This window comes from Lycium barbarum, chromosome 11 (assembly GCF_019175385.1).
Source record: "Lycium barbarum isolate Lr01 chromosome 11, ASM1917538v2, whole genome shotgun sequence".
NCBI lineage: Eukaryota > Viridiplantae > Streptophyta > Magnoliopsida > Solanales > Solanaceae > Lycium > Lycium barbarum.
In genome coordinates this window covers 29,876,992-29,900,284 of record NC_083347.1, presented here as the reverse complement: position 1 = coordinate 29,900,284, position 23,293 = coordinate 29,876,992, and the positions used below count along the sequence as shown (strand labels likewise).

Below are 23,293 nucleotides of genomic sequence, written 5' to 3'. Positions count from 1 at the left end.
CATTTCCTTTCTCTTGCCCGTGAGTAGTACTATTACTCAGGAAAACAAATCGCCGTCCAAGAAAAGCTTACCATGTGCTATTTATCGCATAGTTTGAACCACATCTACACTATTCATTCTCTTTCTCACTGAACTGAAAAATTAAGTAAATGAGATGCCCTTGCTAAGATAAATTTATGATTGTATATGGATGACGTCATCTGAGATATCAGATTATCACATGGAACAATAGGCTTTCAAGAGAGAGGTTAGCAGATTAGATTTTAAGAAAGTATGAAATAGGTTATAGGAAACGTGGATGCTGGTTCAACTGCATTAACTAATCAATTTGAACCCACCCCACCTCCCCGGCAAAAAAAAATGGTGCAACCTCTTGAGTGTTTTGCTCCAGTTTTACGAATGGCTCTTCATGGTTGAGCACTAAAAAGGAGCCAACCTGGACTGCATCAGCCAGCCTTTGCTACCATCTAGAGAGAGTAAAGTTCACATTGCTACTGTAATGAATGAGATATCATTTGTTGGGATGTACACAGTTTTAAGGCATGCACTGAGCTCAATCACAATAATTAACAACTAACATGAAAAACAGGACTTGATGGTAAAGAGCAAAATCTCAGATGTACAACGCCATATGATTTTGACCTAGCTATTCTACCCGTCTTGCCTATGCTCTCTCTAGTCCACTGTTGCATAAGGCAGCTCTATTGGCTCAACAGGTTTTCCCGGCATCTGAGAGGAAATCATGCTTGAGAAAACTAACTCATATTTTTTATTTTTTTTTGAAAATGTAACATAACTAACTCGTATTTTCAAGGCACATCTCCACGGAAGTCTCAGTTGATCTTAGGCTTGGCTCTTCTAGGCTTTAGCACAAACCAAAGAACAAAGATAACAACTAGGAAAGCAGGTATTGTTGTTATGTCAAACTCGACCTTAACTTCCCTTTGACGGGTGCAATGTATTGGATGGAGACTGGCTAGAGTTGTATCAACATAATTTACAAACCTGCATAAAAGAGGAGACTTTTAGCAAGCAAATTTAGAAAACACATCTGTTAAAATGAAAAGTGAGAGACACTTTTGGATGCCAAATGGAAGTTGCTTAATACTTCCATATGTAGTGAAACGCAGTACTATACTATCTCAAATTGATTGCACATGTAAAAGTGCAACACCAACGATAAGGGTGTCTATTAATGATAGTCACAATATCAGTCACACAACAAATGACAGATGCTAACCCTTTTGACGCATCCTCTAAGGTATAGAGAAGTCTCAAGGCATCCACATAGCGCAGTTCCCCGCTGACAGTTGAAATCTGCAAGGGACCCATAACATGAAATAAACTGGTCAGAAAATGGTTTCATAAAAAGGCTAAATTTAAGACAACAAAGCAAACCCAGATCAAACTATTTGTGGAAATATCCTTCTAACTTATGCAGCAAATGCAGATCAATGAGATTGAAATAAGAAACAAGTAATTCTAAAGAGCTTGAAATGATAGTGCACCAATTGTTATTTATCTGGAAAAATACTAGTGCAAAAGGTGTTTGGAAAAAATAACCGCATATATTAAGGATTCGTGAAAACTGTAAAGCACTTACTCTTCTCCACAAGCTAACAACATAATTGTATTTGTTCACCAACTCACGCTCATGGGTTTTAAAGAGCTTAAAAGTCTGTTCTGCTGTACCACATTAAGTATGCACAAAGAGAAACTGATAAATTGGCAGTTACCAAGAACTTCTTATATGTAAAAATGTCAGTAACTAACTAATGCAGAAAGTTTGACACTAGTGGTCCACTCTCCAAACCAACGAAAACATCACTCATTATTTTTTGCACAATTGACTTGCAAAGAAAATTGTATTATGAAAAAAAAAAGTGATAAAACCTATTAAGACCAAAGGTCCTATTGACCAGCCTGAAATATAAACAGACATTGTCGTCTCCATCTTCAAGTATTGAGATAGGTTCCCATGTCATGAGATGGCCAGTGACCAAGGAAGTATTCGCAATGGCAGTCAACATTCAAACAGATAAGATAAATCTCTTATGCATGCAGAAGACAATTTGCAAAATCCAATGAAACCACTCACAAAAGCGACAAATCGTGTCAAAATAATCTTTTACTTATACTCATGAAAATAGAACATTCATAAAGGATACACGTCCTCTCCATAACAAGGCGATGAATAGCCGAATTGACCAATTGAATGGACTCTTCAAGAGCTGTCAACACATAGCTTCGAGCAACAGTGTCTGAATGGAATTTGGAGATATGCCAGCCTTGGGAAGTGATGGATAAAGGGTTGCATCCAACTGACCAAATCCAGTCCTGTTAAAAGTGCAATGAGAAGAACAGAGTTTACTTCGAGAAACCAGACTCAAATTACCAGCTTTTATCTCAACGTAAAACATTAAACCAGACACAATTTACCATTTTTGTCCCAAGGACAAACACTATGTAACACATCAAAGAGCGTGAAGTATTCATCTTATTATCTATATTGCATTCTCATGAATGCATTCTTGAAAAGGGGGCCCAGAAATAAAAAAGATAAAACAAAACAGAAACCTAAAATTTAATGAAAATCACATCTAAACTTCAAAAGAATTATAAGTAGAAGAAAGCATTCACTAAAATCTACGGATCTCTCACAAGAAAGAAACAAATACTTATATAATTAGTATCATAAAAGGTGTGACAAAGTTCCTAGATCTCAAAGTTCTTAGATCTTAAAATTTGAGTTCCAACTTCGAAGATGGAGGCAAGAGAGAGAGAGAGGAACTATTTAAATAATACTGTGTTCTTGTTTTTGGAGAGCTTGTCCTGTTTCACTACCAAAAGAAATAATTTGTTGAGCGAGAAGAAAAAAGGTGCAGAGATCAAAGATTGTGAGACACTTAAGAGTTAGCAAGCCCTCAAAAGATGTTTAACTTGTGACAGGTTACAAGTCTATAGTCAGAGTGAGATTATTGCGAGATTCACATCCAGGTCTTCCAATACCTCAATTGCAGTTTCATGGGCTTGACTATAAACAAGATGAAGGGGAAGCATTCCTGCTACATGTTCTGACACAGCAGCCAAAGCAGCTTTGATAGGCTTCCTGTATAACAGATGATAAAGCAAATGCCAGATCAGCATTGTCCATTTCCAATTTTCCATAATATCAAGCTAAGAAAATCACCAAATCCCACTCAATAGTCAGTTATATTGTGATGAGATTACAGGTAAGCTAAAGAAAGAACAAGGTAAACCTAAAATCACATGGAGGGAACATGTCTCAAAATTCAAACGATGATCTATAAATCAATCTGGAATTAACTAAGAACAAAATATAAGGAAAGCAAAAGGTCCATACATGTGATACCAACTTGTTGGGAATTAAGACTTAATTGTTGTTACACCTACATCAGGTCTGGTTTAAGTCTAACTAGAGACTTGTATGTTAGTGTAAAGATACGTGTGAGATTTATGAAATATAGTCTTAGAGAAACTCCAATTTGCCTTAAAAGAAATTTATTTACTAATACTGGAATGAAATTGACCTGAATGAATAGAGGATACATATAGCCGAAACAACTAGTTAGGTCAATTGATTTATTGAGATCTAAGATGAGCTAATTTATAGTATTATGTGTGTCGTGAGTAATGTTTCAGTCTTGACATGTGATAAGAGAGAAAATGCATAATGCATTGCACAAGATTTACTCAAGGAAAAAGATTTATCATACAATTACTCATGGAGAGGAACTCCTGAAACTTTCAAATTTGCAACATTCTCAATCACCCCCCCCCCCCCCACCCCCACCCCCGCGTTCCCTTTTTGTTACATGACGGGAATCTTATTTTGAAGTCCTTAATATTATACCTTCCAGATTAAAAATGTACCCACATTGAGCGGAGATCTCATTTGAAATAGCAGCTTTTATTCCTTTGGGAAGTTCAGTCATAGTTTTGGTGACTCGAGTTCACACCCCCTAAGAGTGTTGATATGAGAGTTCATCCCTAGTTGGTACACGAGACCCTTTATGAAGTAGGATGGGTCCTAGAATTAACAATAAAACCATAAAATGCTTAATTTTATCAAGCAAGAGTGTTTTATCACGAATCGATGCAATTCTACCTTATCATGTAATGCCTAACGGGTCAAGGAGTGCTTTAGAGTTACTCTTTTTCTTTTCGTCTCTTTTCATCAGAATTATCACCTTTATCTTAGCTTTAAACCAATCCCAATTTGCATGCTTAAAACTTTGTTAGACCATCGCCACTCTGATCTTTCCTCCAACAAATTTCCTTATCATTTCCAGCCTGAATTAAGTGCTTACTTTCAACCGAGGAACTAAAACCCACCCAACTCGCAAAACATAAGCTTAAACCATCTAAAAGTACAAGTTTTTACAAACTGCCTTGAGGTAAACGTATGAGAAAGAAAATTTATATAATAAGTTGCAATATATCAAAATTCATCTGAAATGCATAACATAATAACCTCAAATCCCACAGGAGAGACCGCCCATTACACTGCAAATGACTCTCCCAGGATGATTCTTCTGACTGCACCACAATGACCATATCGGAAAGCGCTTTGGCTTGATAATGCTTGTCAACTAACAAGGGATCACTGTGAATAAACCAAAAGATAGGCACTTCAAGAGTAGACCTGCTATGTGCATGTGAACCTGCAGTATGAAGGAAATCAAAGCATTATAATTTGTAAAAGACAGGGAACTAACCAGCTTAGAACATTTGAAAAAAGAGGGTGGAGGGAGAAGGGAGGGAGGGGGGGTGGAGGAGAGGCAGACATGGATGAATGAGCAATCAAGGCTCTCGAACCATCACTTAAAACAAATAACAAGATTATATAATTGGCTCTCACCTTCAGGAACTCCATATTTTAATGTAACACACAAGAATACTTACTCGAAGCGGCTATTCCATTTACATAATCATATTTCGTAAATAAGTAACTTGTCAATCATATCTAATATTGATTTCGCTTCAAATGGCTACAAGAATGTACAAAGAATAACCACATGGTTTTACAAATCAACACTTAAAAGTACTAGCTGAAACAGAACAAATGACAAGTCAGACAATTATTAACCATATAAGATTTACTTATTATCCTCCAGCCTACACTGCTTTGGATTGCTTGTTATTACCTCTAGCACTGTTTCTTTTACTATGCCGTCCTACTATATTTCTGCTATTTCGGCTTATTATCACTGTTTATTATTACTACTGCTTTTTATCTCTCTCTTTGAGCCGGGGGTCTATCGGAAACAGCCTCCCTGCCCATCAAAAGGTAGGGGTAGGGTCTGCGTACACTCTACCCTCCCTAGACCCCACATGCTGAGATTATACTGGGTATGTTGTTGTTGTTATTATCCTCCAGCCCACCCCGATTATAAATCTAGCAGTGTGTTTATCTACCTCAACAAACGCTAACTGTAAACCTGTGATAACGAAAAGCTCACCTTTCAAAGATCCATGATCATTCAATCTCTGCAACTGATGCTGGAGAATGGAAGAATCCAGATAGGAACGGACAGTCTTCCTATAAGTTCCATTCACAAGCAACAGGGGAACAGCTGCCGCTCTCCGAGCCACTGAAAAAGCCATGGCCAAAGCAGGATCCTCTGACAGCGGCAACCTGTGAAACAGAACAGATCGAAAATAAATATATGCACATATCCAGAGAGAATGATTTGTAGTGTGATAGCATATATTTAGAACCAAATCACATAAGTAAAAAGGAGAGTCAGCGAAATCCATGGAAAGCAAATAACATATACACTTATGTGGACAAACATTTCATAAATATCTGTATTCAACACTCTTACTTTTACAAACGAACAGATAACTAACCTATATTTAGCTTGAGTCAAATATAGAAAACAATATTTATCTAAAAGGATCAGCGGATAAGAGAATGAGCCAAATACATACATGTGCGGACTGAACATCACTTCCTGAGAAGATAGCGCCAATGATGAAAGACCATTCATGATAGACTTGAGGTCAACAGGTAACTGCTTAATATTTCTAAATTTCTGCACAAACGCATAGAGAAACATAAGTACTAAGCAATGCCCTTGTTATAAATCAAATTAACATCATACCTCCTGTGTGATAAAGAACAGCTGAAAAGATATTTTCTCATAGTAGTGGAATGCCCCATCGGCAAGTGATGGAGAAATTATGTGTCTCATAGACCCCCATAAGGTTGCCCCCAAATGTGCAAGGAAAGTGTCGCGAGCAACTGTATAATTTTTGTAATCCTGCATGACCACGGATTTTAATCACTGATGATCATATATTCATTCCCATGTTTTATCATCATTTCAAGTGAAAGAAACAATGCTACTACTATAAGCACTGGAAAAGATTTCAGAGAAAAGAACAATATCAGATTAGCAATAATAGTTTTGCCTTCTGATAGAAGTTACTAAAAATACGACTTTGCAGAAGCAGTATACCTCATAAGATTCACTAAACAGGTTCCAGTTCTCCATCCTTTTCAGTGCATCAACAGCCTTTATCCTATGGGTTTCTTCAGACCCTTCATCCTCGAAAGACTTCAGCTCATTTTTCAAATCTTGCATTCTCTCGTCAAGCTCTGGTGTAATGATTTACACTCATGAATTTCCTCAAAATTAAGGTAAATTTATGTAAAAGGTTTGAAACATATCACTAAGGACAGGGAAAACCTAGACAAAGCCAACACCAGATACCTAATATTCAGATAGTTACCAAGCTTTAATAGAAAGCAAACTGAACGGCATAGCAACAATTTTCATAGAAATCATGCAGGATTCTACAACGAATGACAAGAGGTTACCTTCACAAAGAGCAAGCTTAACCTTCCTTCCCTTGCAATGATTGAAAGCAAATAGTTCATATATATCCATTTCAGCTAAAAGAATATCAATGGCCTGATGATCTTTCTGGACCTACAAAACGAAATAGCCAATATCAGACTTTAGCACCCATACATTCAATGACAAAACATAATCACCCCCAAAGTCAGAAGGAAAAGAGAGAGAAAAAAGAAAAGGCGGATAATAAAAAGGGGAATTCATAAAATTTCTAGTTTCAAAAGTAGAAAGGAGTAGAAGATAAAACATTTGGTCTTTAAAACAAGAAGAAATTTAAATGACAAGTGAGAATCAGTAACCAGTTTTCATTCTTAGTTTAGCAGAAGCAGAGTAATCAGCTTTTGAATTTCCAAGAACTTATGCTCCAAGAATTCACAGCACATTCTACTTGACTGAGCAAGCGTAATATTTTTTTTATCCTCGAATAAACCTCTAGACTGCTCAACCTATAATATTGTTCCTAAGTTAAAATTTCATCGCCTACGACGACTACTTTCTAGGTAGAGAAAAGTAAAACGAAGACCCTGTACAGTAACTGATTGTGCTGTTTCTCTTTCTCCTTTTGTTTAGTTGAATCTAGCTTTTCGTACGTATCTTGATCTTGCACATCTTGTTCCATCTATAAAATATTTCTACTGGTTACTGATTAAAAAACGTCCCCCTTTTTCAATCTACCTCATCACTATTCATGTCAAAAACTAATCAACTTTCTTTCCCAGAAGGCAACTTAAAAAGAAGACAGGGCGATGTCCTTTGTTAGTTCAGCCATTCTCCCCGGGGCTTTTCTGCCCAAAAAAGACTTCTAGTCTCCACAGTAACTCTTATAACTTATAATATTGGAAAGCAGAACTCACTGACATGATAATGGAAAATAAACTATTTTGTATATCATACATCACCAAACACTGCAAACTTCTCTTGAATAGCCTCTTGCAATAGATCTTCAGCTTCTTCTTCTGAAATTTCTGAAAGCAAACAAAGAAGCACAAAATAAGAATCATAACAACTGTGTTTTGAGATCGAGTAAACCTGAAAAGATTTTAACCAGAAATTGAAAAGGGGAAGACTCCTATCATCAACTAAAATGGAGTAAGACCTTTTCCAGGGAATTGAATGGATTGCTTCAAAGAAGCCTGCTGAACAGTTATAACGTTGAAACTGACGTTCTTTGTTTTTGATAGATCAAATACTAACTTTTTTAACGCAGTGAGAAAGTGGAGAAGTATACAACATAAGGTTACACATCAGATTTCACCCATCTATCAAATCAGGCCAGTTATCAATATGAAAAGGAATTATCTCTTCACAATTACACCAAAAGTATTAAATACAATTAAAACCATTTTCTAATACCTTTCATATCATGCTGTATTCTATGACGCAATCTGCTAAATCATTCTATCTTGTCCAGAAAAAGCATACTGGTGCAGCCTCCCTAGGGATATAAGTTTCAAAAGTTTTATAGCCACACACATGCTATAGCACATTTGAGACCACAAGTTCCAAAAGTTTTTATTTCTTTTTTAAACTCTCCAAATCGGTTCAAACTATGTCAAATAAATCAGTGTGTAAGGAATACATAATCTATCATTCTTTCCCTATATCCTTGATCCACCTCTTTCCTGAGATTAATATTAGACACTACGACAACAACAGCAACAACAACAACATACCCAGTGTAGTCCCCCAAGTGGGGTCTAGGAAGGGTAGGATGTACGCAGACCTTTCCCCTACCTTTGTGGGGTAGAGAGGTTGTCTCTAATAGACCCTCGGCTCACTAATATTAGACACTGCGACACTATAATAAACGCACCAAATATCATTGCAGTTTGGGGTAATTTTGGCTTCATAAGGAAATTAGTAGTATCTATTGTTTTAAAAGTTACAAAAAAATAATCAGACGAAGTAAGTTATTCATCCCCTCCTCCCCCAAGATCACTTTGCAATAAGCGTACAGTTGCATCTCTGTCCAAAAAGAACTAAATAATAGTAGCAAATGAATGTTAATGTAATTTTAAGAAAAAAAATCATTTATGCTTCACTGCAAATTTTGATTTTTTGAAGTGTTTTTCATTGTCAATTGTCAATCTCTAAATTTCATAAATTCTTGATAGGTTATTAGATTTCCACAAATTCACAACTTGGTTGTGTAAAACATCCTCCTTAATTTTCATTCATCCTCATCAAGAAATTTAGAGAATCATTTGAATTGCACGTACCTCATCACTAAAGCCAAGCACTCAAATCTACAATAAGCCTAATCAATGCCCCGTCGCAATTTTGTGCTAGCTAAGAATTCCAGATGAGTTAGAGCCTGTTTGTATTGGCTTATTTTAGGTGTTTGTAAGCCAAAACAGCTTTTAAGCAATTTTGTAGTGTTTGTGTGAAATAAAAAAGTGCTTTTAAGCCAAAATAACAAAAATAAGTCAAAAGCTATAAGCTAGAATTGCTAACTTATGACTTATAGCTTATAAGTCAAAACCAAAGCCCATCCAAACAGGCTCTTACAATATAAAACTTAACTTATTAATTAATTTCTTTTTTCTTTCAGCATAGTCAAACATTTCAGGTTTTACTTTTTGAAGACTATGAAATGATCCTCATTTGATTCTTATATGGGTGTTGACGTGTTGTGTCAGTCTAGTGCTTTTACTAAGATAATAAAACCTTAGTTTTTATCTTCCACGAGACAGGTGCACACAAGACGAGAAAAAGGTAAACTCCTTACCAAATGTATTTCACGGGCACCTAGCTTCTCATAGTGAGGCCAACCCAACTTGCACAGGGTTCCAAAGTTTTATGATTAGCCTAAAAACTAGAGAAAGGTAAAGTTTTTCAAACAAACTTTATTTGCTAGGTTTAGCAGAGTATGAGGAAAGAAAATAAGAGAACAATCTTCCTCTCAGACCAAACTATTTATTTCATTGAGAAAAAGTCGAACAATTTCTTCCCTTTCATGTTTTCTAGCCAACACAAACAAGGAAAAAATTAATTATTCCCTCAGTTCAGCCATTCACATGCCGGATGCCCCTTCCAATGCAGCATATGGTAATCATGGCACTCTCTTTAACAATAAGCCACAGACAGCTTTTACCTTCGAACCCTCTAGCAGAGGTTGAGTAACTGCCACATCCATCAACTTTTGGTAAAGCAATTCCTTATTGACTATTCTGATTATTAGGTCTCTGTCTACTCATTGAAAAATCAAGTACAATAACAACTACTACTACCACACTTTAATCGCGAACTACTTAGCGCCCTATATGAACTTTACATATCCATTCTGCCCTATTTGGGCTGGAAATATTGCCTTGATAAACTAAGAAAAAGAACAAATAGCAGAATAACAAAAACACATACATCAACCAAGACCATTATGTACACAACAGGGAGAAAAAACAATCTCGTCTAAAACACCCCTAGTCAACTTCAAAAATACAATCAAAAGTGTATAAAGCTATCTACGAAGGCTCAGCAATGAAAACATGTGTCTACAGCTCTAGTACCTGCAACTGCACCGATGGTTTTCTCCACGTTTGGTAAACTTAGTTCTGTGCGCACACCTTCTCCACCCACAGCAGGTCCCCATGAAAAAGGGCCCGCACTCAAATCAATAAAAGCCCACCTGATATGAAATGAAACAAAAATCAGAAATAAGGACACTGAGTGCAGGGAAGCAAGTAAGATCTTAACCTGTGATTTCCAATCCATGTATCAGTGATACATTCAGCATGAAAACCGCTAAATTCCCCAGCTTTTAACTCTCTTTCAAAACGAAGCTTCAATTCTCCATTTTTCCCATTCAGAAACTTGAAAGGAACAATCATAAAAACTAGAGTTAAATGGAGGGTTCAGATACTCCAAGATACAATGTTCAAATAAATAGTTAGTGCAGTATCAGTGGTACTTCTCTACTATAATGATCAATTAGCGGGACATATCCAGGGGAAAGAGGGAGATTATAAAGTGGTGTAACTTAATACCTGCATAACCTTGTTCTGAACAACTTCGGCCATGTCCTTCCCTTGAGATACCTTCTCAACATTGTTTAATACATCTTGGCATCTATTATACCATTCTACCTGGTGTTGTTGAAGAAAGTGAGTAGTTCAAAACAAACACACATCACTACAATGAAAGTACGAGAACCACAGTTTTTCTATGCATCTCTAGGGCAATTATGTGGCCCATTTAACTGAATTAGAAATGCTTTTGATCACCGGAAAGAAGCACATTGAATGTTTAAGCTATCAAGATAAAAGAAGGTTATAAAATTAAAACATGGATGATATGGAGAACTCAGAGAAACAAGTATGTGGACTAAAATCTTTCGACAAACCTAATGTATTAGAACTCAAAGAATCAAGAATGAGCATTTCATACAGTGATGCTCTTTCGAGTTTCAACATACTCACTTCAACCTTATCAAAAAAGAAAAGGAAAAAAATGACACACTCAGATTCACTAATTCATGAAACACAGAAAAAAGGGAGCTTTCATGCATAGCTGCAAGTTTGTTGCTAGCACATTGAACTTTTAACAACAAGAAAACTTACATTGCTCGACAACAAAACAAGCAGCACACAATGCATGATGATACTGATTGCACCAGACACAATTTATCGAGAACAAGCTTTGACACCAGCAGTTTATTCCCAGGCACGGATATAGTTCAATGAACAACAACGAATACAAATTTTCCTTGATCAGATAGTTGGTATTGTTCATTCTACCTGAACAACATCTTTACATACAGTAAAAGCAGTATCTGCTTCATTTATAACTCTGGAGCATTGACATATATCTTAGAATAAAATATTCAATGCAAGCCCCTCTAATAAATTACACAACAAATTGCATTAGCAAGACATTTCATATTTAGATTCCTTGCTCATTTATTTCTACTAAACAATAAAAGTTCAATGGAAAAAGAAAGGAGTTTAGAACGAAACTATTTTTGACTTGGAAGACAAAGAAGTGTGATAAAGATGAGACCGTATAAAATGAATATTCATCAAATTTACTATTTTCCCAAGAATTTAACTTTGTCCTCAACTAGAAACTGAAGAGCATCATATTTTTTGTTGTGACAAGTAATATAGGCACATACACAACCAGTAAATCCACATTGGGTCTCTATAAATACCATCTCCAATGACATGCTTGAAATTTAAGGTCCCCAATGATATTAAGGGAGTCAAGAGGAAAGATAACTTACTGTATCTGTCTCGTCTGTGACAGTCCAGGAAAACTTTGCCATCGGATGCTTGGCATACAACGGTCTTGTCATCTTTTCAAGAGCTGTCACAGTTTTAATGCAAATAAGCATCACTCATTAGTTCCTGCTTACCAAAGGACATAAATACCAATCATGCTACAGTTAAAAGAATCTGAACACATGTTTACCTACCAAGAATACTTTCTGATGCTCTTCCTGAATGAAGAATTTTCGATTGTACCTCCTTATTCTGTATTAAGCATCAAATCAGTGAAAACATTTCAAGAATAGATCTTGGCAAATCAAGAATCACTGAATGAAGTATAAGATCAAAAAGCATGAAGCTGATGATCCATGTCCAGCAAATATAAAGAGGTATTGAAATTACAATTTACCTCCCTAAGAAAGTTAATTTCGCGCTCGGATAACCCTTGCCTACATGATTTAAGGAACATCCGATACAGATGAATCAGAAAACAGAAATAAAGAGACATGCAAATAAGGAAAGCTATTATGTGATCAGAAATAATCCGGATGCAGCAAATGCACAGAATATTTGTGCAAGAATACATTCTACACGTTGGAGTGCTGTGTTTTCTTTTTTTTTTTTTTAATCAGCTTGAGGAAAACATTTTCTCTCTTCTTTACTCTGCATTGTACTCATTTGTATGTCTAGTACCCATAAAAAGGACCTAAGCAGAAAATGTGAAAGCCAGTTGAGGCAAAAGCACAAAGTAAAACATATATGCTGCTAATAATATGATCATGACCAAGTAAAATTCCAGTTAACAGGGAACTAGTACGAGGACTAAGCTATAGCTTCACGAATCTTAATCCATCTCCAGGTGTTACAAAGCTTTTTAGATACTTCTTAACAAGCAAGTAGACGAGATAGTAGAGAACCGGGTTTCTAAGTACTGTAAGATTGATTGAAACAACAATGGCTTAAGACACATAGAAGCCAGTTTTAGATTTCCAAAACCCTTGTATGCACATATGATAGAGAACTACCATGGGCCTGCAATGTATTAGATCGGAGCTTTGCATAAAGCCAGATTTTACGCATTCTACTTGCTCTAATACTTTAGTTTCAAATCTGACTAAACCTTCATGCATGTGTGCATGAAGGTTACTGTAGTAATCAATGCTTGATCATTTTTCCATTGTTGCTACAACTTCAAAATATTAATAGACTAGTCCTCCTTTAGTAAGTTCCAACACATTCTTCTGATAGTTAAATATGGACTTTTAGTTATCTTCATATAATTCAATAACTGAAACCTTATTTACTATTTTGCATCCATATTTTCTGTTGGAAAGATTATACAGATCTAGATTGCACAAATCTCTTCAGATTTCCCTGATCCTCTGTTGTCTCTCTGCTGTAGTGAGCAAAGAGGAGGCAATTTGCACCTTTATTTCTGATTCTCATTGCATTAGTGCAAAACACATGTAAAACTAGTAAAAAAAAAAATCAACTTTCACAGGAAAAACCTGTATCCATATTTGACTCTTTTTCCATTGCGCCTGGGATTCAAAACGAAGATGTTATAGGCATCTCCCAGTTTTAAATACTCCACGAGGCTGGTAAAGAGAACATCCATCATATCCACGTCAACTTGCCATAGAACAGTTCCATCATCCCTGAAGACACACATTTATATAGAGCAACTAAAGAAACACTGCTAAGAAATGATAATTGAGTCACAGAAAGGTTCGCAGAGAATCATGAATTCTCTAATATGACAGAGAACTTCAAATACCTGTTATCAGACATATCATCCTTGCGGCCAAAGACATCAATGGCACGCTCAAAGATGGATGTGACCTTTTCTCCCATTTGAATGGCATGAACAGAAAAACTGCACAAAGAATTGAATACCTTATCAGATCAGCCTACAATGCATTAATTATTTTATACTCACGCAAATTATATGGTTGTTTTGGGGGAAGGGAAACAAAAAGTACTTGTAGTTTATGTGACTGATAAGAGGCAGATGGTGACGTTGTTCTCTGTCAATGCTAGTTTTGTAAAACGGTGTCAAAACTTCTCCTACTTGAGGAATCCTTGTATGTTCAAGGATGTGATCAATCTTTGTAAACCAGCGCTCTAGTTCCTCTGGTTGTAGCTTAAATTCTGAGCAGAATAATAAAAAATATATAGTCAATAGTTACCATATAGAAATATAACAAACAGAACAGTCATCTTCAATTGTGAGGGAACAATTATGTACCTTATTTTTTGGAAGGTAAAGTAAAGGAATAATTACATACCTTGATTCCCCTTTCCTTCAAATCCAACAAAAATGAAATTCACAGGTACTGGGAGGTACATGGAATCAACTTCCAGAAGCTTCAAATAATTTGCTATATTACCTGTGGTACAAGAGAACAATATTTTATTCTACTCCACTTATGAAAAGATATACTCCCTCCATTCCATCTTAGAACATATTAATAGTATTCAAGAGCTATGTTGCTCGGACTCTTCAAAAATGTTAACAAGTGCATGTCGGATTCTCCAAAAATAGTGTATTTTTGGACAATCCAACATGGGTGCGGCATCCAAAGTGAAGAGTCTGCGCAACTTAGTTCAAGAGCACGTCAACCATATAGTTGTTTAAGGCTTTTAGGAATATACACTAATATGATGGCTCATACGAGTTCTATTTGACTTATAAATGGGTAGCGTAAAGGAATCCAAATGGGCTTAGAAGCGCCTTGAGCCACTCCACCTATTGCCTTTGGCCACGTTTCATTAGATGTGTTGGACAAAATCATCATCGTCTATGCATTGTTTATCCAATGTTTGGTAGCAATTTTTCAATTCCAGTATGATTAATACATGTATAGCTAATACGATACACTCCTGTATTATAATTTTATACCAAGACCAATGTAGTAGAAGCAATACCATGATTAATTATACATGGATAAAACATTGAAAATGGCAAAACTACCCCCTGAAGGTCTCCTCAAACCCTTCTCCAAGCCCTTAAACAGTTTTAAATCAAACACAAGTTTAAATTATACACTGCATATCCAATTTTTAATACCATGAACCAAACGCCCGATAAAAAGTAATCCCTACATTATTAAGATATGTATTACACCTACATAACTTGTTTCTAAACCAAACCCCTAAGGAATCGTTTGGTAGCTCGTTAAGAGACCACTTATTCATGTATTAATTTCTGGCTTTCTGCATGGTGCATACTTATACCGCGTTTGGTAGCTAGTTAGGAAGTAAGTTATTCATGCATAAAATTAGTACGATGTTTGGTTTGCAATTTAGAAACCCGCATAACTAATACATGCATCAATTATGAGGGAATCTATGTATCATTTTATGTGGGGTCGAAGATGGAATTACTAATACATGAATAAAAAGTTGAAATGACAATATTACCCTCATCACTTCCCACTTAAATACTTTCCTTTTCTAAACAAATATTTTTATATAATATTTTAATATTTTGTAAAAGAATATATAATATTTTAATTGTAATTGTAAAAAAATATTTTAATTTTAAAAGTATATAATATTTATTAACTTTTAATATAACAAACCAACATTCAAAGAAATAATTTATGCATAACTAAACCATGCAAAAGTAAAACCTGCACAACTAATACTTGCATCACTAATACCCGCATAACTAGACCCTACATAACTAATACTTGCATAACTAAACCCTGCATAACTAAACCCTGCATAACTAATACCTGCATTACTAATACCCGCATAATTAATACCTACATTACTAATACCTGCATAATCCTAACCAACTACTAAACGACCCCTAAAGGTTCAAGTTGAATGCACATATTCTTCCACATAATATTAGGGCAAGCGAAGGCCTTGAGTTCGAGATTCACCTCCTGCTGAGGAGAGTATTTCCACTAGCTTGGGCCCCAGGAAAACAAGCTCGCACATTAAGGTGTGTTGTAGACAAATAAATAGAAAGTGTCATGTATGTAACTTATTTAACTTTTCAATGAGGTAATCAAACAATTCCACAATATCAGAGTTAGCATTTGATAAGCTCATTCACACTCTAGAAAATACTCTACCCCAAAAAGGTAGGGGTAAGGTCTGCGTACTCCCCAGACCTTACTTGTGGGACTACACTTGGTATGTTGTTGTTGTACTCACACTATAGAAAATTAGATTACACGTGCAAGATGTTGAGTTATCTCCTGCATGGCTAGTTATGTAAGGGTTCCCAAAGGGATTTAATGGTATTACACTTACTTCACCATTGCCTTAAGATTTTTGGTTGGACGATTAAATTCTTTCACCTTGTTTTTGCAAAATAATTCATTCACCTTGTTGAATTATATAACTGTACAGGGGTTATGTAAGTGCTTCCGATGGGTTTTTAAAAGTCTTAAAGGATCCATTGCTTTAAACGCCTTTAAGGTTTTAGGTTGGATGATCAAATCCTTTCACGTGATATCAGAGCAACCTTTGGTAAGTCATCCGCACAGCTGTGAGTCTGCATTAAAATTCACGTGTGAACTCTAAAATTAAGTTACACATATCCCAGGGTGTTGAGTTATATAGTTGTCCCAATAGGTTGTCTTGGACTACGAGCACATTGCTTTAAACTTTTGGGTTGAAGACCTAGATTCTTCTGCAGATTCAATCGTCATGAAGGTATCACTGAGAAGTATTTGAAGCAATGCCCTCAAGAGGTGAGCTATTTGCAAATGATACAAGCTCTTCACGTCAATATTTTCTTAAGAAGCCTCCACACTAAGAACTTACTATTAAATGTATTTTCCAATATCCAAAGACGGACAAACGAGATAAGAATTTATCTAGGAGATATTAAGAATTGTCTATAATTCTATCTTGGTACAAAAAATACTCCACTACACTCTGTACCTTTAGTGTTACCATGGTATTATGTGATAGAAGAATACTTACCAAAGTAAAAGGTATGTTCTATAAAACGGCTATAAGACTAACAATGTATAAAACGGTTATAAGACTAACAATGTTATATGGGAGTGAATGTTGGGCTGCTAAAGTCTAACGGATCCACAAGATGAATGTCGCACAAATGCGGATGCTAAGCCAGTTTTGTCGTCATACAAGATTATATAGGATTAAAAATGACCACATCTGGCAGAAGGTGCAAGTTCCACACAATGATAAGACAAAAGAAAGTCGTTTAAAATGGTTTAACCATGTAACATGTGGATCTGCAAATGCATCAGTCCGTAAGTGTGAAACCATGGTAAGTAAAGGTGTTAAACGGAAAGCGTTGATCTAGCACATTTTACCAATAAAAAAAAAGGTGTTAAATGGAAACAGGGGAGATCAAAAAATGTACGGAAGGAAGTTATCTTGAAAGACCTACAATTTCTAAGAATCCATGCAGGCCCAACAAAAAATAGGGTATAATGAAAGAAAAGGATCTATATAGGCGATATCAAATAATTGAAAATGTGTTTTAATCATGTTAGTACGGTTATTACTTTAGGTCCTGTGTTTTCTAGAAGTTTTTTTAGTCCGGTCAGATATTTATATGTTAATGAAGAGAACGTTTAGCACTTCTATTTTTATTTTTATTTTGTATCATATTGATATGAGATAAGCTTAATTTGAGCGACATGACCCGTGAGAAATCATATAACCGACCCAAACTTTCTTGGGGTCGACGCATTGTTGTTGTTGTGCTTTACACTCTTCAGATGTCAACCTCCTGAGCCCTCCCCTTCCACCTTACATTTGAGCTTCAGGCTATAATGGAGAAGCAGTTCTTTTAAAAACTTCTATCGCATTTTCATTCAAAGTTGCATAATAAACATGTCAAACGAGGAATACATGAGATGAAGGAAAAGCACAAAGATCCTATTAAGAAATATATATCCAAGCAGAATGCAAATTTTTATTTGATTTTCTAGAAAAGGATAGTTCATGGGTACCCGGTGAAATAGTCAAGGTACGCATAAGCTAGTCCGGACACCACGGTCATTACAAAAAAAGGATAGTTCATGGGCAAATCCGCAGGATGGAAGTCCCTGATTCCATCCTTTATACAAGTTTTATAATGTGCTGTAGAAAGTGGTTACATCTTCTAGGACACTAGAAGCTTCAATAGATAAATAGAAAGTAAATGCACAAAACAGCACAAAAAGGTTGTTTCAATGTCTCAGGTACTAAAGCTAAAAGAGATTAATCCTGTGATATAGAAAATTGAAAAGGGAATATTAAACTGATAAGAATAGATACTACACTTGATCTTAGCCAAAAGGCCGATAAAAGGAGTATTAATACACATCAAAGGAAATATAAAAGAAAGTGAAAATTTTGGAGAAACACAAGTACCTGCCTGGGTGTAATTGGGAACACTCGTTTTTTCCGGATTAGATGTTTCCAGATCATCAAAATCTGCACCAATACATCATAACCATAATGAAAGTTGAGCAAGTAAAGTCATCTTTACAACCAAGGACACAAAAAAAGCATGTATTTGTAGAACTCACCACCACCATGTATAACAGACTCACTCCAGAATTTGCTCTTCTCTTTAAGGTTAAACAACGAAAACACCGATGACTTCCCTGTTTTACGATTTCCACCCGTAGCACCAAGTGAACTATCACTCAGGAACTGCCAAAATATCATTGGAATAATCAGTAACCTTCCTATAGTTTCTCACTTTGCATTGCAAGTGGGAGTAAAAGGCTCTGACAAAATAATTGGTGCAAAGTTTACCTCAACTATAAATCATCACAGAAGTCTGAAAATACTTACCAGAGTAATGATACACAAAAAAGCAAAATAATGGAAATAATTTAATCAAAAGCTACTGATTCTACCATTCCCAAACAAGTGCCAACTTTTTAAGCTTGTCAATATTCTCCTCCCACAACCATCCATACGACGAGTAAGGTGTTACATAAATATACTGTGACAGTGTGACTAGGCTATATGGCGAGAAAAAACAAATAAACAAAAAGAAACAAAGAAGAAAAATCATTATCCAATAAAAACGCTCACAACTTAGACAAACTAAGGTCCAGGGAAATGCAATACTAGTGTCTCAAATTAACGCACAATGCGATGCTCCTGAAACCAATAAGCTCATAATCCCACATATGATTTCCGTAGAATCAAACCCCTCATCTCGAAAAGGAAGACTATAATAGTCTGAATGTGAAATCATCATATTCACTTGTAACCTAAAGACTCGAGGATGAAGTGCGTCATTAGAATATCAATATACTATTCACCCTTTCAAAGCACCTAAGGGTGTGGGCATGGCCTACTGTTCAATGAAATGGGAAGAGAACCATGAGGTCTTAGGTTCAAATCAGTTGAAGGAAAAATCATTAGGTTGATTTCTTCCCATCTACCAAGCCTTGGCAAGCAGACTTAACCGGTCTGTGTTGGTGGGAGGTGGCACGTACGGGAGGTGCACACAAGCTGACCCGAGTACCACCATTAAATATATAGACACTCACACACACATATATGTGTATGGTCTGCGTACACCCCATCCTCCCTTGACCCCACTTGTGGGACCTCACTGGGAATTTTAACACCCTTTAAAATGAACTTTCGCGATCATAAACTCTTTTGCAACAAGTGGAGGAGCTGGTAGAACCATTGATGATGTAAAACAAGAGCATACAAAGATTCCATTCAGTGACACTAACATTATTGAGAGTGTAAACAACTTAAGAACGAGAACCCACAATCAAAAATAATATCATCCAAACATTCAAGCCGCTGATAAGGTTATCAAAGTTGTAGAATGATTACAATCACGAATGCACATTTGGGAGATTAAAAAAACAAAAATCAGTATGATGAACAAGATAGAATGGCATATTGACAAAAACCCATTAAAAAGAAACAATCAAATGAATCTGTGTCTTAGAGCATGAAAAGAAAAAGTGAAATTTTGACAAAATTAAAGATTAGAAGAATACCAAGATGAAGAGGAACAAGAAAAAAAAGGACCGAGCCCACATGATTGGAGCCTCTCAGATCTTCAGTGGAAATGAATGAATTAGGAGTGTGAGAATCAGATTCATCAACTGCGAGTGGAGACTGACGAAGACCCTAATCGACCGTTTTGACTCTCAACTTATTATGAACCTAATAACCTGACCAACCCGTTAACAACATCATGGATATAACCCGTATTCAGCATATTTTGTTCCGCGCAAAGAGGTTAAAACATCCTTAAACTTGACATGAAGTGCAATTTTAGTCCCCAAATTATGACTAGTCTTCTTATTAAGAGGCGAGGCGTTTTATATAAGCCTCGAACAGTGGCGGATCCAAGATTTTCATCCAGGATATTTGGAAAAAAAAAGCTAAATATATATTGTAATTTTTTACCGAGGATGTTCAAAAGTTAATATATGCACATAAATACAAAAAATTTACCCTATATCTACATTGTAATTTTTTGCCGAGGGTGTTCGGTGAACACCCTCACTTACACGTAGATCCGCCCCTGGCCTCGAACACGGGACGTAAGTTCCATAGATCGACAGGACGTATGTTTTATGTATCTTCGATTTTATAATTTTATTACTAAAAAAAAGCAAAAGTAAAGTTTTCATTAAAATGCTGCAAATGAATTCAAATAAATCACCAATAATATAAAAAAAAATATTATAAATATAATTTGAGAAAGACAAAAAATGATAATAGAAGGTAGCAATACAAAAAATGATAATAGAAGGTAGCAATACAAAAAATGATAATAGCCTAGATAATCTTTAAATTGAAATCTTCATTTACGTCATAATCAATCTCCACATCTATTAGTCATTCCCGACCTCAACTAATATTTGCACTGACTTTTATTTATATATTCATAGAAAGAGAAGGAAAAAAAGTGTAAGAGCAATGACAAAAAATGAATAAAGTTGCTTCAAGAAAATAGTGTTATGAAATCTCTATCATATCAATTCAGGCATAATCATCTAAAAAAAAATATTTATGGCATTATTATTTTCTATAAGAGTCGCCTTTTTTATTTATATATTTTAGGAAAAATCACTACAACATGAAAACATGATAACATAAAGTATAAATATCATTATACCAATAATAAAAATCTTAATTTATAGCAAAAATACTTTTAAAATAATAAAAATTAAATTTAACGCCCGGAGCTTACGCTTTTACGCCTGGGACTTACGCCTCAAGTTCTAGGGCGTACGCCCTATGGATCTACGCCTTTCATTTATGCCCTGCTCCTGGACTCGCTCCGAAAATACCTTTGAAAACACTGTTAAAAACGATAAAATTTGGCTGACAGACCCCTTTAGTGACTAAGTGAATTTTAATACACTTCGAATTGCCACATGACACAAGAAGTGTACTCAAACTCTTTCTCGTGCGTGAGAATTTCCTCATCAACTTCCAAACAGTAAAAACTCATTTTTACATTTCCATTTATTTTAAGAAGCCCTATTTCTTCTCTATTTAATTCATCCTCCATTAAAATACACCCCAAATTGAATTCAATATTTTTTTCATCTTTTTATCTAATTGCTAAAGTTCTTAGTCATGTTTGTTGGTTTCTCTCTCAATTGTATTCATGACTAGAGTTTGTAGATGTGGATTTCTGGCGATGGTGAGGATTTCATGGTCCGATGACAATCAGGGAAGGAGATTTTGGGGTTGTAAAAAATACAAGATATATAATTTTTGTTTTTGGTATATCAATTTTAGTATAAGTTTGCTGGGTTTGTTCTATTTAGAAGGATCAATTTTATATCTGATTTCACTAAGTTTGTCACTGATTTTCGTTCACTTTGTATAGGTGAAAAGGTCGATGTTCTTGCAAATTTTCGAGTGGTATGAACTACCATTTCCGGAGCAAGCTAATGTTGTTATTTGGGGTTTGTTGAAGCAGAAAAATAAATATGAGCAAGAGTTGAAGTGGTCGAGAACATTGAATCAAAGGGAAATGGAGAGTGTTTTGAGAGAAATGGAGAATTCTAGAGTGTTTAAGGTGATTTAATTGAGTAGCATGTTACGAGTGGGGTTTTTAACCCGGTTGTATTTTCCCTTTATTAATTTGTTTTTAAATTATCCACGTGGAGGACACATCAACCGGAAATTCCAGTCGAACCGCGAGTGACGACACTCACTAAGGTGTATGAGCTCCGAGGTGTATTAAAATCCACTTAGCCAAGCTTAGGGGTGTTTTGAAAACTAACCATAATTTGGGGACTAAAGTTGCAATTCGTGTCAAGTTTAGGAGTGCTTAGCTTCAGCCATTTTGTTCTAATTTTATTCTATGTAACAAACTAGACAATAGGGGTTGCTCAGATGGTCAGTGCTCACCTACAACCCTAGAATTGTGGGTTTGAGTCCCCAAAGGAACAATAGCTCCAACAAAGGGAGATAAAAAACGGGAATCAAAGGGGAGGGGAATTAAAAAATAAAAAAAGGGATAATAAATTAAATTTCTCATGTATTGTCATAATCCATTTATTCGATTTCATCTGTTTTTAACATGTTCAAATTGAGAGATTTGCACTAATAGGATCATTTGAGACCGTTGTTTATATTTTGTCACCATTTAAGGAAGTCTTGCAAAAATAGTCTTGTGTGCGCTAACAAAAATGGGAAAACTTTGTTCACGAGTTTTGTTGCACGGGACATAACTTTGGTATTATCTTTATTCCATCTATCTCAATAAATTGTTCACAAGTTTTGCCAGGTGGGTAAATCTTGCCTTGCTCACAAGTTTCGCTATCAGGGCAGAATTTCAGTACTATTTTCATTCTATCTATCTTGTTAAATTGTTCACAAGTTTTGTCAGATGGAAAAAACTTGTTATTGTTTTAAATAACTATTGCTCCATTTGTCTCAATTTATATGATTCATTTTTTTTTTCGTTTGTCTTAAAAAAAATGATATGTTTTCATATTTAAAAATCATTTAACTTTAAACTTTACATTTTGCCCTTAATAAAATGATCTGATAAATATTTATGACTTGTCTTAAACCACAAGTTTTAAAAGTCTTTTTATGTTTCTTAAATTGTGTACCCAATCAAAGTGCATTCACATAATTCGCTCAAACAGTGAAACTTTTCTTGTGCCTCAAGTCAATGGTCGAGCTATACCTTTGCTCATGTACGTTTAGACATCGTGTTTATGCTCGACAGTTAAACAATCAATAACTAAACTTTAGTATTTG

General features: G+C 35.5%; 1 protein-coding gene and 1 pseudogene across 3 annotated transcripts; both read right to left on the bottom strand.

Moving 5' to 3' along the window:
• Positions 1-468: 468 nt before the first annotated feature.
• Positions 469-20,277, bottom strand: LOC132616587 (uncharacterized). Of its 3 annotated transcripts, XM_060331100.1 has the most exons (26): positions 20,053-20,276; positions 18,601-18,727; positions 18,443-18,505; positions 14,377-14,478; positions 14,071-14,239; positions 13,866-13,964; positions 13,597-13,746; positions 12,498-12,537; positions 12,295-12,352; positions 12,103-12,185; positions 10,868-10,966; positions 10,578-10,693; positions 10,391-10,509; positions 7,779-7,849; positions 6,848-6,959; positions 6,486-6,625; positions 6,129-6,287; positions 5,956-6,059; positions 5,484-5,659; positions 4,496-4,685; positions 3,010-3,109; positions 2,169-2,337; positions 1,604-1,686; positions 1,241-1,317; positions 804-1,005; positions 469-762 (listed from the first exon to the last, which is right to left on the bottom strand). In XM_060331100.1, exons 1-25 carry the CDS (start codon positions 20,092-20,094, stop codon positions 834-836), a joined length of 2,820 nt encoding a protein of 939 aa, XP_060187083.1. In that variant the 5' UTR covers positions 20,095-20,276; the 3' UTR covers positions 469-762; positions 804-833. The 3 variants fall into 3 exon arrangements, 2 of the variants coding, with proteins under 2 accessions (XP_060187083.1, XP_060187084.1); XM_060331101.1 differs by lacking the exon at positions 20,053-20,276 and having other exon boundaries at positions 469-1,005; positions 18,447-18,505; positions 18,601-18,673; XR_009573301.1 differs by lacking the exons at positions 469-762; positions 804-1,005 and having other exon boundaries at positions 1,281-1,317; positions 1,604-1,683; positions 20,053-20,277.
• On the bottom strand, positions 18,249-18,383 carry LOC132620523 (U2 spliceosomal RNA; annotated as a pseudogene).
• Positions 20,278-23,293: the final 3,016 nt, after the last annotated feature.

Excerpts from the sequence above, each read along its gene's own strand:
- LOC132616587 (XM_060331100.1), bottom strand. The coding sequence starts at position 20,094 with ATGTGGGCTCGGTCCTTTTTTTTCTTGTTCCTCTTCATCTTG. Across the intron at positions 7,850-10,390 it reads AACCATCGGTGCAGTTGCAG|AAATTTCAGAAGAAGAAGCT; the intron begins GTACTAGAGCTG and ends GTTTGCTTTCAG. Across the intron at positions 3,110-4,495 it reads TCTCTCCTGTGGGATTTGAG|GAAGCCTATCAAAGCTGCTT; the intron begins GTTATTATGTTA and ends TCTGTTATACAG.